The 18,455-nt window shown below is 38.8% G+C and overlaps 1 protein-coding gene across 4 annotated transcripts in view; it reads right to left on the minus strand.

Moving 5' to 3' along the window:
- Window positions 1-18,455, minus strand: part of dmxl2 (Dmx-like 2) — a 50,855-nt gene continuing 32,400 nt past the window's right edge. The window contains exons 36-56 of one of the 4 annotated variants that reach the window (XM_088334303.1): window positions 18,338-18,414; window positions 18,028-18,158; window positions 17,372-17,617; window positions 16,948-17,130; window positions 16,548-16,622; window positions 15,467-15,684; window positions 15,162-15,295; window positions 14,993-15,078; window positions 14,679-14,880; window positions 14,298-14,415; window positions 12,866-12,931; window positions 12,183-12,269; window positions 11,560-11,681; window positions 11,346-11,484; window positions 8,787-8,847; window positions 7,815-7,942; window positions 7,653-7,730; window positions 6,270-6,361; window positions 6,133-6,185; window positions 5,819-6,036; window positions 1-1,769 (exon numbers count right to left, since the gene is read on the minus strand). In XM_088334303.1, coding sequence (XP_088190429.1) covers window positions 1,560-1,769; window positions 5,819-6,036; window positions 6,133-6,185; window positions 6,270-6,361; window positions 7,653-7,730; window positions 7,815-7,942; window positions 8,787-8,847; window positions 11,346-11,484; window positions 11,560-11,681; window positions 12,183-12,269; window positions 12,866-12,931; window positions 14,298-14,415; window positions 14,679-14,880; window positions 14,993-15,078; window positions 15,162-15,295; window positions 15,467-15,684; window positions 16,548-16,622; window positions 16,948-17,130; window positions 17,372-17,617; window positions 18,028-18,158; window positions 18,338-18,414 — 2,724 coding nt within the window. In that variant the 3' untranslated portion in view covers window positions 1-1,559. The remainder of the gene's footprint in view (window positions 1,770-5,818; window positions 6,037-6,132; window positions 6,186-6,269; window positions 6,362-7,652; window positions 7,731-7,814; window positions 7,943-8,786; window positions 8,848-11,345; window positions 11,485-11,559; window positions 11,682-12,182; window positions 12,270-12,865; window positions 12,932-14,297; window positions 14,416-14,678; window positions 14,881-14,992; window positions 15,079-15,161; window positions 15,296-15,466; window positions 15,685-16,547; window positions 16,623-16,947; window positions 17,131-17,371; window positions 17,618-18,027; window positions 18,159-18,337; window positions 18,415-18,455) is intronic. The other 3 variants (XM_088334300.1, XM_088334302.1, XM_088334301.1) reach the window with 3 other exon arrangements.

Below are 18,455 nucleotides of genomic sequence, written 5' to 3' on the forward strand. Positions count from 1 at the left end.
CCATGTCACTGGATGAAATAAAAATAATTTATTCACTTTACAAAGGTAAATCTCACAGCATGACCTGTTCTTTCCTCCAGGTGTCAGGGACTGTGCAAGCACCCGTTCGTGAAACTAGTTTGTGTTGCCGTGCATGCACACGCACACATACACACTTACACACACCAGTAGGTGAACACGTACAATATACAAGTAGGTCGAATTTGGGAAGAGAAAACACGAAACCTATTTAATAAATACCTTACCTACAACTAACAAAAATTACAACTGAATCAGCCATATGATACAGATAAAAAATAAACAAAAACTTATGTTTGTACAAAAGGGTGGGCAATTATATATATATATGTATATATTTGTATCAATATTTATATGATTCATATATTAAAACTATTTCAAACATTTGACTACTAGGCCAAATAAAGCCAGACATTCATTTGTATTTATCAGTTTCTTCTTCAATAAGCTATTTGACATAAATCCTTTTAACTTCTCCATAATTCGAGTGCAAGTATCTTACAATGGTCGAACAGTAAAAATAACTAACAACATAACACACAATTACATACGATAGACTGTGTTGCACGTCTCCCAGTCAAGTCTGATCAAGTTCAACCCCCTTACATTCCTAAAATAAAAGGCCTTAAGTTAAACAGAATTCAACACAGGAATTGTCAACCAAGCACAACTATAAATAATAAAATCAATTATTATTAAAACACAACATAACAGGTTTAAACGATACATTGTGCAAAAAATACCGGAAGTGAACCTTTGTGTTTTCGCTGTGAGAGACTGAGGACTTAGGGAGCAGACGGATGAAAACATTAAAATCACAGTCACGAGAGTAAAACATCATCTTCCCGACAGGAATGTTCTAGCAAATGAGCTTGCCACACAAACGGATATTTGATGGCAGGCGGGCGGGTACACACACACACACACATGCACTCACAAGGCCAGACCTCAACAGGTCAGTGTCTGTGAAAGTGGGGGCTTCACCAAAGGAGCAATGCTGCATCAACTCTTTCATAAGGACAAAGAAAAGCCAGGCATAAACAGGGAGGAGTTGCGGACAAAAATAAAATCTAACAAATCAATTCACAAATTTGGATACCACTTAAGAACAAACCACAGTGCTGGTTACAGTAGATGCTAAGAGAATTCTGCTGTGGGCACAAAATGACGACAGTTACACACGCTTCAAAAGTTTTGCCAGAGTACTTTTACAGAGCACTATTAATAGATCTGTGATTGCACCGCGTAACGAGAACAGGACATGCATAGCTTCCCTATGGACACGCTCTAAGGGTAGGTTCTTAAACAATAAATGAAGCTTTAAAACCGAGGTTGTTACATAGACTTTGGAAAACACATATTTGCAGCTCCGTTTGTCACTCAATAGTGAACTTATGAACACTTCATGAGTTGCCCAGAATACAGCAATCTTTTTTTCACCAACTAATCTATTCACTATTTATCCCTCATGAGAGTTCCATGAAGTTGGTGATTTTTTTTTTCTATCGTTCTTTGTAGTTTCTCATTTGATTGCTAAAAATTTACAAGATGTCGACCAAACTGCTGGGGATATTATAGCGGTCGGGGAGAACCCTCATTTTCAGGGTCCCATCCGCCCCACAGGTGAAGATGCGATTCCCTGGACGCGTTTCCACCTGCATGACCCCTGCACCGATGTTGCGGAAGATGGACTGTTTGGCATGTTCGCTGCCGAAGGAGTGCATCAGCCCATGACCAGCCAGTTTCCATACCTGGGGAGTTCAAATCATCACAAATGTTACGCTTTAGGGGTGATGGACCTATGTGGGGGGAAGGAGGAACTGCGGCACAGGTGCTCAAAATAAGGCTGGTATATATTTACAAAAGCAGGAACAAAGTGACAAACAAACAAGGGGGAACAAAACAAATGACATGCCCTAACAAAATCAAACCCGACAATGTCCAGACCAGAAACAAAGACTGAAACCATAAATGGAAATGTAAGAAGCAAAGTAACTATCGTATCTTCCAGATTATAAATTTAAATGTTTTCATAGTTTGGCCAGGGATGCGACTTATATGAAGGTGAGACTTATCTGTAAAATCGTTAACACATTATTACATTTATAACCAGTAATGTATATCCCTTATGTCATTTTCACACTAAACAACAACAGTGTTGATTATTTCGACCATGCCCTGTTGTGGGAGGGACATTTTTTCGAATCGGAAGGAGGAAACAAATTATCGTCTTCCTTCTGATTTGGAGGAATGGTTTACCGGGTGAAATGACACCAAGGATGAAGCTTTGTTTGGATTAAGTTATTTGGAGTGAAGATGATGGTTTGCTTAGCATTTTCTTTAGGCTTGAGTTATCCTAATAACTCTTAATGTTACGTCGCCACGCATCTTAACATATCCACATAAGGGTAACGTTAGTATACCATCTTCTCTTTTATCTCATCTCATCAGCCGCACCGCTTATCCTCAGTAGGGTCGCGGGGTGCTGGAGCCCATCCCAGCAATCATCGGGCAGTGGGTAGGGGACACCCTGAACTGGTTGCCAGCCAATCGCAGGGCACACGGGGACAGACAACTCGCTCGCTCATTCACACCAAGGGACAATTTGGACCGGCCAATCCACCTGAAATGCATGTCTTTGGAATGTGGGAGGAAACCGGAATGCCCGGAGAAAACCCACGCAAGGACGGGGAGAACATACAAACTCCGCACAGGAAGGTCGGTAGCTGGATTTGAACCCACACAGGAGGTTCCCAAGACCTTAGAACTGTGCCGCACACGCGCTAACCACTGCGCCGCCGTGCTGCCTTCTCTTTTATTTTTATTTCAATTTGCCTTACAAGATGACATGTATGTTTCTGGTTTTGTATTTTATCAAAAAGGACTCAGGGGGAGATATTCTACATTCCTGTCCCTGGCGGCGAGGAGGACACCACTTGGCGGCGCCTGGTTCCAGTCTAAGCGAAGAGAAAGCCCCTCTGCAGTGTCTGGTTCCCGTCCTAGCGGCTGAGAAAAAGCCCCTTGGGCAGGGCTAGTTCCTGTCTAAGCGACGAGAAGATATTGGTCATGCCTAGTTTTTGTCTCAGCGACGAGGAAAAGCCCCTTGGCCGCGCGTGTTTCCGCCTCGGCGGCTAGGGGCAAGGACCTTTAGCCGTTCCGTTGCTACAGATTCCGTATATTTCTTCATTTATTTTTCTTGTTTTTCTTTTAGGCTGTCTGGTGTTCGGCCCTTGAAGGGGAGGTTGTGTTGGGGTTGGGTACGCCTCCTTCCATCAGAGGGCCCAACCGTGTTTGGAACTGGGCACAGGTGTGTCCAATCACCTCAGAATTGTCCCTAATTATCCTGACCCTTTCATAAATATGTGCGGGCGATGTTCATTTCCTCTGTCTTTTCATTTCCACTGCTACACCAGGTTTGTTTTCTATTGTTTACAGTTTCTTGTTTATAAATTTTAGTGAGTTGTTTTGTGACAACTTGATTGTTTGGTTACTTGCTCTTTGCATTTTCTATTTCGGTCTTCGTTTCTGATTTGAACTTTTTCAGGTTTGGTTTTGTTTGGACATTTCGTTGTTTTGTGAACCTTTGTCATTTCACACCCTGTTTTGTTATGAAATACCATGCCTCTTTTTGAGCACCCCTGCCTCAGTTCCTGCTTCTCCCACACAGGTCCATCTCCCAATACTCAACTAACTCAAATCAATCTTCACATATTAAAGAATAAAAATCATTTGTTCAGAAACATGTCACAGGGATTTCTCCATTTTTAATGCATTCAGTGTACGACACTGTGACTTTATGGGTCAACTGCCATTTTGTCATAAGAACCTTAGGTTTTTGGATGCACAGTCTGTTACAGATGCGCCGTTGATTCATGTTAAACAATTTAAGTATGTTAAACATATTAAAATAAAAACTAGCATTAAGTATTGCATTTTTCGGACCATCCATTATTCAAAGCAGCTTTAGTTAATTCCCTGTAAAACAGATGGCTGTCTTTCAACTGCATTCTATGAATTACTTTTTAAACTTAGCATGAGAAGTTAACTTGAAGCAAACTCTTTTAAGTCTTTGTAACATGTTTATCTACGAGAGTTTTTCTTAACAACATTTTCTGTATGTTTTTCTTTTATGCAAAGTACTTTGACGTAAATTCTGAAGTTAGCTGTAACTTACGCGAGATTTGGCTCCAACGTCAGTAAAAGAACCATACTTTTAGTAAATCGAAGACTACTTGAATGACAAAGTTAGATAAGACCTGCTCGATTCAATATTGTATCAAACACTAGGAATTTTGAGAATTTGTTTTCACCGTTTCATATTTTTATTATTGTTAAGTGAATGATAGAAATTTTAATTTTTTAAATTTTTTTTCTTTAAAGTGACTTCGGCCCTTTTTTTCTAAAGTATAAAATACAGGCTACTGATGGTTCCTGAATAATACCTGCTTCTTTCATTTGGTGTTCATGTGTTGGGTAGTTTTATATCAAGGAAATGTGTCTTTTGTGTTAGTTGAAAATTAAAGATTACTGACAGAGCTAGATAAGAAAACATTGCATTATTTATCTGATCATATTGGGATATATTTATTAGCTTTTCAGTAGATTCATTTAAGTTCAGTAGACCTGTGTTTCTGCTGTTTCAAAAGTGGGTTTCAGGCCTTTGCCATGGCAAAAAATGCTAGGAAGAAGAAAAAAACGGAGCGTAAATTACACTCCTTAAAAGTAAAAGGCGATAATGCCTTGCTCGATCTTTTCTTCCCGTTCACTCAATTGGTGCGTTGGAGACCATATATATTTTATTGTGATTGTGTTGGGTTATTTCCATTTTCCGTGCCTAATAATGGGTCCCAAGAATGTTAATGATATGGGGATGAAAATTGGATAACAGTGAGAACAATGATTTAATAGAAAAAGGGAACAATTGCAAAATATAAAAAAGTTGTATGAGTGTGGTTTGATAATGTTAGATGTTTAGCTTCTACTAGTATATTATTCTAACCGTTATCCATCATTGTTTTTAAACGTTTTTATCCTTTTGCATGTCTAACTTTTTAATTGGCTTTACTTTATATCAATTTCGTTATACTTGTGTAATGAAAATAAAGTCGGGCCATTGATTCATTTATTACATAATCAAATAATTGTTGATGTTTAGGTACACGCTTTATTAATATTTTGATTTTTTTTAAATTGTGTGGCTATTTAAAGTTTTAGGGGGTCGTTTTCATGCGATCTTTGCTTATATGCGAGTATATCCGGGACTTGACGTTGTTTTGATTTTACTGGTCATTTAGTTTTTGGAAAAATTTTTTTTAAAAAATGTATTCCATTATCTCTGCTTCAAACAGCACAATCCTTTCAGATTCAGATTTACTTTATTGTCATTCGTGTACACGTGTATACAGAACGAAATGTCGATAGTTTCATTTGATAAATTTAAGAAGTGGATTTCTTTTCTTGATTTTGGTTTACACTTGTCATTAGAGTGGACTGGTGGGTCCTGAAATTAGACGAGTTGAGAACCACTGCACAGTACTAAACAACATGCGTCATTTTAAAAATGTTTAACTTTTATTATGTTATTATTAATTTTGTTATTATTATTTTATTTAATTTTAATTTTATTATTTTATTATTATTATTTTATTATGTTTAATTTTCTAAATTTTAAAAATGTTCAATCAGTCCAGCTTGTAGCTTAATTTCTATTTGGCCCTTTTACTTGTTTGACTTTGACACCCTTGCATTCAGGGATTGAATGGTATATCTGAATTATTTACGAGGGGCATTGGTTCAGCACCTTCATGTTGCCTTCTGCAGAGCCGGTGACAAAGAAGTCCTCGAAGGCGTCCAGGGCCAGAGCCTTGATAGCGGAGTCATGGGCTTGGAAAGTATGAAGCAGCTGTCTCTGGCGGATGTCGAACACGCACACAAAGCCCTTTCGGCCTCCAGTGATAAGCAGCTGCTGCTTGGGGGCATACTGCAGCACAGTGGCCCCATTCTCATGACATGGGAAGGCTGAAAATAATTAGATCATCAAAAATAGTTGGACAGGTTCAGAGGAATGTTTAGGTGTGTTAGGCAGTAATGGGTTGAGCTGCTTGGCTTTCTTACCATGGACCATCGTATTGCTTGGTGAAATTAGAGTGTCCCACAGACAAACATTTCTGAGGAAACACAAGATCACTTATTTTACTGTGGACTCACAAAGGGAGAGAGTGCTGCTAATGAAAGATAATCTTGATCCTAACCTGTTGTCATTAGACTGTCCGGCTGTGGCGATAAGGCTCGAGGATGTGATGAAAGCAAAATCTCCACAAGTCTTTGAGTGACACTGCCAACTCTGATCATAACATTCGAAAAAGAGACGTTGATCAAGATCGAATCAGGCATTATTCTTTGTTGGATGGCTATGGGGAACCGTCTATGACGTTAAAATGTAAGGAGCGGAAGATATCTATATTGAATGTAAAAATGGTAACAGAAATGTATGCAACCAAAAAACAAAAATGTCGATTTGCTGTTTCATAAGTAGCATTAAACAAGATATGGCTGCCTTGTACACAACAACAAGGTAATCAGGCGTTATTTTTACAACACAGTACAGAAATTAAAGATGTTTTAATAAGCTGTTCACAATAAAGAAAAAAAGGCACATTTTTTCACCCAGTATTAATTGTACTATTTATTTTGCTTTGATACTTAAATAGATGAACCTGGTAACAAAATAATAACATTGGTAAATATTGGTAAGACTGGTAAAAATGGCATGTAGTGGGCAATCACTACTCTATATTAAAGTAAAATAGTTTCCGATTAAAAGATATCAGAAGACGAGTGGTTGAATAGTTGTGAAACGCACCGCACCTCTATTAGCTCCCGAAGTTGGAGAGAATTCAATGGGAAAATGCTCACAGATTTTTTTAATACCCCCAAAATTAGGAAAGGATTTTTGGGGGTTCAGCAACAATGCTGGAGAGCATGTGGAGCGGTAGACGCCGAACACATGCATTTATTTGGGGTCTTTCAAGGAGTACAAGATTACTGGGACAAATTATTTTATGCTTAAAAGACAATTGCCGGACAAAGGATACTACCCCAAAAACATCAAGGTGCTCTATTTGGGGAATCCAAACAAAAAAAAATTGCAGAAAAAAGACGAGTACCTGGTCAAAATTCCCCTGACAAGCAAGCAAAACAATCAATAACAGGACTATGGTATAAAAAAAGAGCTTCTCACCATGGAGCAGTGGGTTTGCACTGTGGAGGAATTATTCGTAATTGATAAAATAACATTTTGAATAATAATACAGGAGACCAAATTCAAGGACAAATGGCAAAAGTGGATAGACTAAAGCAAAATAAAGGGCACTAATGTCAAACAATGAAAATTGGACAACGTAAATGACTTAATCATGATAGATATTCCATAACACTGAACTGTTTTCACCTTTGTTGTGCTTTGTTGTACAAAATAGGAAAAAAGCACAATAAAAAGTTGAACCCAATAATATGGTTTTAAAAAAGTTAGGTTGTACAAAATAGCCACAACAAAACCCATGACTGTGATGACGTTTACTCGTGGGTGAAAGGTGGTAGGAGTTTGGTGGTTACCTGGTTGGAACCGAACTCACCAGGTAAGGTTTGGGGTTGGATGACGTTTGGTTGACTTGCCACAAACTGAGGAATCCTTCTCCGTCAGCAACTCCACACTTAATCATTCAAAGGAAGGTCATGAGACATCCATACCAAGGGAAGGAAATTCCGATACGGTTGCGTATGTGAGTTGCGTATACCTTGTTGCCTTGTGAGTTGAAATAAAGTCGAGTGACACGAGCGTTGCCTGCTTGTCTGAAGCAGATGAGCTGCTGAGGTCTGTTCCATTCAAACATCCTCACACTGCCATCTTGGGCTCCTGTCATATCTGTGACAAATAGACACTTGCTCAACGATTATCAAGTATTGACCGGTTTTTAAACTAGGGTTCCCTGAACTGCGGATAATTTATGCATTTTTTCCAATAGCCGCTAAGGTATGAGTAATAAATGTTGACTATACTGTATGTGTCGAGGAAGACAAGTTTATTTGAACTTCGCGCTCTATGCATGAATACAACTAGCATGAACAGACCCTTATCTTGGAAAATGTGTCTATCAAAAGGGGAGGGATAACTGCAGCATTGGAAATAATTTTACAAGTCGTTTTATACGTGAACGGAAATAATGTGGCAAAACGAACATATTACTAGCTATATATAAGCAACGTCCAACTATCCTATTAATCAGTCACATATATGGGTGTTTCGGAATAAATTTTTTATACGGTTGGATTCTATGGATTGTCGTTGATGTAACAAACTCATTTTCACGGACATTCAAAGAAGTTGAAGACGACTAGGGAACGTAATGGTGAGTTAGTTTTCGGGTATCTTGTTTTGGACTATTTTTTTGATGAGTACATTTTGTAATATCTTGAATCCCAAGAGTTTAAACTTTTAAATGATATGTGGCATGACGAATTTCAGTGACTGGTGACATTGTACGGAATATATGTGTCGAGGAAGATATTAAGGGGTTAAGGTACTGGATATAGTTAAAATACTTTCTGTGTACCATCTTTTTTTGTAAAGATATCATATTTCAATGTGGCACATGTGGTTGATAGTTAGGTGCGGCCTATGTTTGTAAAGAATGTTTTTTCCCTTAAAAATGTACTGGATGCGGTTTATAATCCGGTGCGATCTATAATCTCACTTTTACGGTACTTACAATACTGATATATTGGGTGGGACGTCATTCTCTTGACATTATTCAGGTTCCTCTTCATAATCTGAAAAGAGTGAATGAGACAGAATGTCGGTGAGGGTGGAGGAAACAAACAAATCAAACAAACTTTTTTTTTTACCCCGCAATCTGCATCATAAAGCATATGTTTATAAACGGAGCTGGGACATGAAGAACCCTGGCCGCGTTTAAGCGTGACGCAAAGCTGCACCTTGGCTGCACGGGTGTGAGAGCGGCTGCTATCTGTGCTCATCCCAGCCGTGCGAACAAACACTCACTGCCTGTATCAATCTGCATAGACTCAGCAGGCCAGCTGTTTAGGCGGCAAATCCTAATTTTCAACCACATTGATAAGAGTTAAAAATACAAACTTAGAAAAATGTGCATGGAAAGAGATCAGTACAAGTATTTGACAGAACTATGGTCCTCAGAATTTGCTCTAAAGCAAGAGTGTAAAAGTCAAATGGACAGACGGCCAAATAAAGAATTTGGCTGCAAGCCGAGGGCCAGACAAATCGTATGATGAATATTTTTAGAACGGTGCATTTAACCATGTTAACGTAAGTCAGGCATGTAAAGCATACGGCTTAATCCGGCCCTCCACAAACTTCTACGTGTGTCAATAAAGAAGCAAGTCTCTCTGTCATTTCCATCAAATGTTATTATTTTTAAAATCAATGTGAACCAAATGTTCCCTCTGGCTGCTAGAGAGCAGTAAAGGATATACTCTTATTTTGAGTAGGAACAGCCTAGTAATTAGATCTGATGAAGTCTAACCTTATTGCCCATGCACTGCTAAAACTTTTATTTAGCATTTATTTGTATCCATTTCAAACCAGTACAACAGATAAGGCCAAAATCATATATTTTATTAGCTCTCACCAAAGTTTGTACGTCATTCTTATTTTTAATAGACACAAGAAAAGACTGATATAAAAATCTCTACAAAATTAATAAATGACAGAAACTGTCAGGGGGGTAGTGCCCACCCCTGGACATGCTCTGCTGACCCAAAGAAAATGGAGGTTGTAATGAGGGCACTATAGGCAGCACAATGCTATACCATTCATATAATATTGTGTAAGTTAGCGGACACTAGCGTGAACTATCCAGCGTCTTACAGCATCAGTAAGACGCTCAGTCCCAACATAATGTCACCTCAATTACCTACAAGACTATGTCAATGTTGTTGTGCAAGTTAGCATACATTTTGGAATACTGTAACATGAATTAATCTGTGAGAGAGACTAAGCGTGTTTGCTAGCTTCCATTTATTTGAAACCATGTATGTGCGGTATGTTAGTGACGTAAAAAAAAAAAACACCGTCAGACTTTGTCACCAGCCCAGATGTTGTCAGTTGAACCGGAGAAGAATAAAAAGTGACTGAACTGGAAAACAGTGCTGCCACCTCTCAGATTAGGTACTGCATGGACATTCCGTTCTCTTTTTAGAGAAGTGGCTGTTTTGGCCAATTTAATTCGGTCAATTTAAAATATTGACTTTCATTGCAACAACAAGTAAACTACAAAATACAAGAAAACGATAAACTCCTCCCGAAAATCGCCCCACACCACTTGCAGACCTCCTTGACTTCCTCAAAATAATAATAATATTTTGTGGATATCTTCTTTTTTATTTTATTATTAGATTGTATGTTCAATTACCATTTGAATGTTACCATTTAGCATTTGAAAATGTGTCTTAGAGCTGTTTAGGGTTAACTTCGATGCTTTTGGAAGGTCTGGAACAGACCAAATACTGTATTTTCCGGACTATAAGGCGCATGGAAAGAATCTGCCGTGTGGTGCAGGGGTCGGAAACTTATAGCTCAATAGCCGGATAGTATATGCAAAGCCAGCGAAACTCAGTAAGCCTTAGTTCAGCCCAAAAAATATAAGGCAAAGTTTCCACCACACTTTACACTCACGGTGTTAAACCAACAGACTAAATGTCTCTAAGGATTTTTTTGTATGGAAGCCCAATAAACAATCTATGTTCACTGTTGAGATACTTTATGATGAAAACCCACAGAACAAACTGTAAACACCGATAAATGCCAGATAAGCACCCAGAGTAGTTTGATAAGGTGGGCAGATTTTTGCAAATATAGCGCACTCCCCTAAATACATTCGTATCCTTCTCGCAGGCAGTATTTTGGGATATTTTTTGCTTGTTTTGGAACCATTATTTACTACAAAATTTACGACAAAATTTACGGTAAAAAAAAAAAAGCTTCAAGGATCATAAGTAATTGTAGGAGAAAGACACATTTTAAGTGGTGTTTTTGTTGATATGGAACACAGCCTCTGGCATTATTATAATCATATATTTATCAAATCATCAAACGTCAGACGGTGACATAAAATATGATGAAGACTTGCTTTTGTCTGGAGAGCAGGTTTCATGTTTTTTTAAAATTTTATCTTAAAATATATGATGTAGCTCTGAAAAAAAATGTGTACGTGTGTGAGCATAGTGTTTGTTAGGATTTGTATTTGGCAGACAAACTAGTTGGGTATAAGTATGTGTGCATGAGCCCATACCACGCTAGCTCCCATGCTGGTCTGCCCGCTTCCCAGCCACGGCATAGATGCGGACACAGGGATCTGTGGAGGTGCAAATGGACCAGAGCTGGCTTGGGCGATGTTGGTGTGAGATGATTTGTAGTCGATGTCATCAGAGCTGTAAAAACACACAATGTATGGGAAATTTCTACCAGGGAGTGTTTCCTTGTCTCTGAGAAGTCAGATATCAGACCTGCGTGACTCCTTATCAAAGTCCTCCCCGATCCAAGTGAAGGGTTGAACAGCCACTAGCATTGAAACGTCAACTTCCTGAACATCATGGGTGGAGGCCAGGACAATTTCGTTTGAGTTAGCCTAGCAAAGATTGTGAGTAGATTAGGTAGAAGAAAAAGATTGAAGCAGTAGTAGAATTAGGGACTTGCTGTTATTTCCAAGATAAAATGTGAATAGCACTGAGTGTCTCATATTATTCTAAGAACTCTTTCTGTAGCCACATTATCAAAGAGCACCAGGAATGTCTGTGGAGGTCTTCTTTGAGTGCTTAACTTGCTACACTCATTTAACAGTTTCAGTGCTTAAAAGACCTTCAATTTTGAGGTTCTTTTTTGAAATCCAGTTCAATTATTTGCATGTTCAAAAAGGTATGTTGCCAGTAAATGTGTAATATCCATGAAACCATTTAATCTAACCAGTAAAAATGTGCAATTTAGATCTAGGGTTGCCAGAGCTGTTAATATGTCATTGTACTTTTAAGGCCCCACAGATCCCAGCCTTATCAAGTATTTTTAAACAAGCACATGAGTACATTATTAGTGTTCTCAAATTATTTAACACACCAAGAATCCCAGATTTTACCTTGTTTATTGCAAATGCCATGATTATGTCCGACTCCTTGTGAATGATTTTTGCTTTGCCTCCTGGATAGCCAAGATCTGCCTCCACCTGGACACATACCAAACACCGTGAAAAAAGTTTCAACAATGTCTATGTAGAAACTGTCACACCAATGTTTAGTCAATCAAAGGTAGAATGGAAAAACCAACGCATTCCAGCCACCGGACTAATTTGTAACCACTGCACATGAAAGAAGCATCAGATCAGGGCGAAAAGTATCCCAACTTTACAGTTACATAGATAATTAACTGTTTCCAGTAAATTGCAGAAAGCATGCACGTTAGTAAAAACAGTTTTTGAGTCTTGTGCTTTACAAAAAAAGCTTTGAAGCGACTGCCTCCAAATGAGTGTGAAACATAAGGACATCTATCCGTTACTAGGAGAGATTGGATGTGATGTTACGACAGAGGAAAGCACACACATACCTGTGTGGGAAAGATTAGCCTTGACTAGATTGTATGCTTAGATAAACTGTGAGCACAGTCATTATCAAGCCAAGCTGGAGAGGAGACATTAACCACAACCAGTTGTGAGTTAATCGTGTATATTTTTTAATATTGCTCCTTCTAGCTTGCCATGTAATAACCACACTTTACAGTCATAGAGTCAGATAAAGCCGGCCTGGCGACACTAAGTAATACTACCTTGTTGAGAACGCTAGCTCCAGCTACGCAGTTTGGTCTTACATGGTCCACATGGTTGTCTACAGACTACACCACACACATGAAGGCACGGAACACATCAAAAAAACACAGCACAGCACAAGGCAAACCCATGCAGACACACACACACACACACACAAAAACATGGGATGAGAAAATGAAAATCAAAAAAGGGTGACAGAATTTCAGATATGTCAGATAAGGTCTTATTGCATTCTGTGACAATTACACTCATCAGCTCGCAGCTTGTCAACTGTGGTATACCTATCTCATTGTTTCTGTCTAGTTGTGCAACCACACAGTAATAAGCAGTTCCAGACAACACAAAAGTTATTTCGCTGTCTCGTACTTGAAAACGCCTTAGAAGTCAAAGCAAGGATAGCGTCAATATCAAAAAGATAAATGCTCACGGCCTGAAATATTGTTAATGATAACAAATAATGAGAATGAATTATTGGTGCAGTACAACTTGTGCAAATTCCCACACATTCCAAGTTAATTCCATACATTATTTGCAATTTAAATATATATAAATATATATTAATACACACACACATTATACATCATATTTATATATGTGTATATATATATATATATATATATATATATATATATATATAAAAAATATGTGATTTTAAAAAATGAGTAAAATTTTATATTCCCTTAACTCTTTCTTGAACTATAATATGTTTGTTAAATAAAGATTAAAATTAAAGACATTTAAAATGCAAGCATACCATATCTGACTCCATTATCTACATATGCAATTGACTGGTCAACCGTTTTTAGCAAGTTTTTAAATTTGATCTGGCCCTAAACAGACTGGGCCTCTTTTTGCCCTTGTAACAAGAGAGGCAGCAAACTGAGAGTTCAGCCTGGTTTTGTCTTATTTTACTGTTCCAGCGGCTTCGACTGGTTCCTTAAGATCTCATGAAGCTTTGTTGCATTCACAGTATGACCTCCCTGGAACTAGTTGGTCAAAAGAAATACTGGGAGTGCTTGTAGCATGGCACAATGGGATTTGCATCACGTGAATGCGTCATGGCAAGATATTTCTGATTTTCCTTTTTTTAAGCTTTTCAGACAGCGACATCCTGTCCAAATTGGACGTGAATTTACTTTTTGCGATTTCATTACGTCAAATTTGATTATGTAAAATTTCAAGTAATCCGACTACTCAAGAGAAATCCAGTTTCAATATGGACTACAAATCGAATTTTGGCCAGTAGTCGGAATAGGCCTCTTTTGCTTTATAGACAAAACCTGACAAAACACAGCTCACAAACCCACACAAAAAGGATCAGAAATGCGCCCAATATTCGATTGTTGAGTTTTATTTGCTCAATGAATTTTCTCTATTATTCATGATGTATAGAAAAAACAAACAAGTATTAAAACTAAGTAATCAGCTGACCTCGCATTGCTTCCTTTTCTTGGTGAAGATGTAACGAATTAAGATCTCCTGAAGAACTTCCTGTTTGACAAGGAAATGCCATAGACGTCGAGCTGGAAAGGATTGATGATTTTTTGTCCTGTAAGATATTCAAATTATTTTTATATTATTCCTTAGACAACAAAAAATAAATAAAATATACTTTACGAGAGCCAATATTAGTCTTCGTTTGAGGTTTTTTTTTTTTTTTTTTTTTTTTTGCAGACTCGCAAATACAAGTCTCCTAATCAATTCAAGGTCACATAAATATGGAGAAATTACCTGCCTGATGTGTGATTATGGTCGTCTCCAGGGTCAATGTATGTGTCAGTATGATTGATTTACCGTGTACTTGAGACTTACTTGAAAGGAGTGTTGTCGGGTTCCAGCATAGCCTTGTGTCGCAATATAGCTGGGCCTCCTCCAGAGCTGAGGTCAGTAGGGTACGTATTAATGTAGTTTGGCGGTGGCCCGTCAAATTTATTCATGGTCTCCAGTAAAATATATTCCCAGTTCTCAAGGGTCTTTAATACAGCATTTGTGAAAGGTGAAGTGACTGGCAAGTCTATTGGGGTTAGGAAAAAAAACAAACAAATACATTTTAAGAATACAAGACAACTAGGCTACAGCTGTATTTAAGATAGCCCGATTTAAAATTTTACTATAGTATTTTGTACCTGCAAAGTCAAGCCCAGTTACTGGAAGGAAATTCTTAATACAATGATGGGTCAGTTTCACCATGACCAAACGGATCAGAGCCCAGCTGAGGTGTGGAATAGATAGTGTGCAGGATTGTTAAAACCAGGAGCACAGCCACCCAAACGATGAGCAAGAAACACATCACACCTGTAGGAGTTGGGGTCAGAATGCTCAGTCATCTGTGTGTCGGAAAGGAAGGCATCATCATCATCTTCATCGTCCTCTGCGCCACTTTCATCAGAGTCACACAACGCGTTGCTGTCTGACAATGGCAAGAAGGGCTGAAAAGGGAAAAATAGTGGTGAGACAGAGAGCACAAATCGCATGTTAATGACATCAGATTTCATCAGTGTGGATCAAGAAACAAACATTCTAATTATCTTTCAAGTAATGCAGAGAAAAAAAACTAAAGAGAATGAAAAGAAAAGGAACATTTCGGTTATGCGCCTTACTTTGGCCACAAAATAATCCCACATGCTCAGCTCTGGTGGAATAAACTTCTCCCTGTAAGTGGGTCTCTCTGCAGGCAAAGGTGGCGGAGCAGCTGGCGTCTCCTTCACTGGGCGACCAGGTACCAGCATCCTCATGTTAAATCTGCGCCTGTATCGGTCCCCATCCTCAGCTGGTGGCTGAGCTGGCACCACTGATACACCAGAAAAATGGACAACAGCTTTCAGACCAAAGTTATCTCACAGTAGACAAAATGCTTAGCAGAGAGGATCTTTGCACCACTGTAATGGCAAAACATCCAGAAGTGGAATGAATTGTATTAACACTCAAAACCGGGTAGTGTACACATTCAACTGGCAAAATGTAATCTGTACAAAAAAGCATCGTAGGGACATTCAGCATACATTTACTTAATTTGCCCACACTTCTACAATCATCCCTCACGACTATCACTGTAAATCCACCAGACAAAACAACACACAGCACAATGCAGAATTGACAAAGCAGTTAAAGTCACAAAGATACTGCACATCCTCAAACAACTATTTGTGAAACTGATGCAGTTTATCAACAACATGGACAAAGACATCAATGATGGCGACTTTGTTGAACTCGAATGATAATGAAAACAGTTTCAATGTTTTTCGTAGGATAACCAAGTCAATTGGGAGTGGCTGCGCTACAGTATGCATTTATGAAATTGTAATAAGTGTGAATGAACGTTTTAAAGCGTGGCCTTTAAAACTCATGACATTATATGTTTGATCTTAAAAGTGTCTCTACTGGGCTTGTGTTCTTCAAAAGATCCACTCCATTTGTTATCGGTCACTTCTAAAGTCGAAATGCCAATTGGTATCTTGCTTCTCCATATCCAGAGTAAGACCACAAAGAAGAGTGAATTTTAGGCAACTTGTCTAAACCATCGTCAGTCTACAAATATACGATGAAATCATCAGTAGGAATATTATTTAAACGACTGTATCCTACATTGTTTACATCAGATCGTGAATGTGTATTAATAAAGGCTAATTAAGTAGATTTACATTCATTGCTTCACTACACTCATAAACCCACAGGATGTACCTGGTTTAGGGTTAGCTTGAGTATTTGTGGATGAAGAATCAACTTCTGTACCTTCCTTGATTGCCCCAACTGTTGTCTCAATGGTACAACAGGGATGACAGCATGAGTTGAGACAGAGGACATTGCACGCACATGCAGTACACACACACACACACACACACACACACACACGCACACACGCACTCACGCACGCACACAAAAACATACACAACGCATAAAAACACAAAATACCATTGGTTCGTCCAAAACGATTTAAAAGACATACAACTTTAACAGACATTCAGTGATCAACACACAACTAGGAACAGAAGGGCATCATCAGCAACAGTGCAAATCTTTACATTTACCATGCACTTCAATCAGGCAAACCAGAACTGCAAACCACCAGCTGGTTACTCACAGCTGGTCTTAGTTGCTGGTGCCACAGTGCAAGACCCTCCTCCCCTTGAAATGAGAGGAGGGCACTGTTTGGGGCAGTGGGTTTCATAGGGTATGGTTTTGGGGGTTTGGGTAAGGCTGCCTTGCTCATGTCTTCGAGACTCCTGAGTATCCTCTGGCCTGGCGGCCTCAAAATCAGCTGGCACTGGGACACAGGGCAGAGTGCACACTCACACAAGACACTACATGTCTATGACAGCATTTTAGGGAGGATATAAGGCTAAGACCAAGTTTTTCATTTTTTCTGCTGTGATATCAACAGAGACATTGTAGTGTAGGAGACAACAGCAACAAAATGAGACTACAGCGTGTAGGAGTACAGAAAGGTATTGACATTTGAGACTAAATTAAAACACAGAGGGTTATTAAAAAAGCCCTAACTCTACCTGGTGGGGCCTCAGGTCTCTTTGGCTTTATGATTACTTTGGCTCCACCTCCAAAGACTGCTGCCCACATGCGGTTGTTCAGAGGATGTGCAGCAAGACGGAAAAGTTCATTGCTGCTGTGTGTGCCCAAGCCATGGATAAGCAAGGCTAGATAAACTGCCATGACTGCCTCACATAGCAGCACGTTAAGCCTCGGCTGGTCCTCCTCTTTAGCAGACGTCAACAGAGAAATCAGGGACGACACACCTGCAGAAAAGGAATGCATGTGCATAACATTAACAAATTTCATATCAGAGAACAAAAATGCACTCTCGGAACTATATAAAGGCATTTGGCAAAGCATTAATGGATTTAGCAGGGTCTGTCTTTCTGTTTCCTTCCCAGAGGCCATGAAGCTCCTATTATAGAACGGCATCTGTCTATTTGCATAAACACAGACTTCCTGCTTTGCACAGATTCTTCTTCTGGACTAATTTTCTGAATATACATTTTGTTGATGCACTTTCCATGGTCATTTTATTGGCAGTAAATCCAATTTAAACTGGAAAATCACATTTGAATTCTAAGATAACCATAAAAAAAATGTCAAACATAAGAGAGTGAAAAGGCAAGTAGCTAACAAACAAAGAGAAGAGTAAAACTGCAGAGCTTCTTACCTGGCCATTGAGCAGGTGCTGAGTTTGGTGTAATGTGTTCCTCTATGCTTTCTGTACGAAGTCGTTTCCTCTCACTAAGCAACAGGCCTTGATACACCATTCCAGTAAACTGGTTGGCCTCAGTCTGACTGCTGCAAAGTCAATAAATAGGTTTATAACTATAACTGCCTTATAGATGGATAGGAATTACCCTTTATTCCACAAAAAGCATTCTTAAATACAATCGTAGCAAGAAAATGAAAAACCATAAGGTCTGTGAAATAACTATACAATATACAAGCAATGTATGTAAATGAGACAAATAAAATACCTATAACTATGGCTGTCACAAAGCGCCTGATAGATGCAAGCGGAAAGGGACGCTGCCAATGTGTGCAGGGCATTTACCTAAGGCAAAAAGTCATAATTCAATTTTCCAACTCATGCAA

The sequence above is a fragment of the Urocampus carinirostris genome, chromosome 4 (assembly GCF_059441175.1).
Source record: "Urocampus carinirostris isolate Australia breed hairy pipefish chromosome 4, RoL_Ucar_1.0, whole genome shotgun sequence".
In the NCBI taxonomy this organism is placed as follows: Eukaryota; Metazoa; Chordata; class Actinopteri; order Syngnathiformes; family Syngnathidae; genus Urocampus; species Urocampus carinirostris.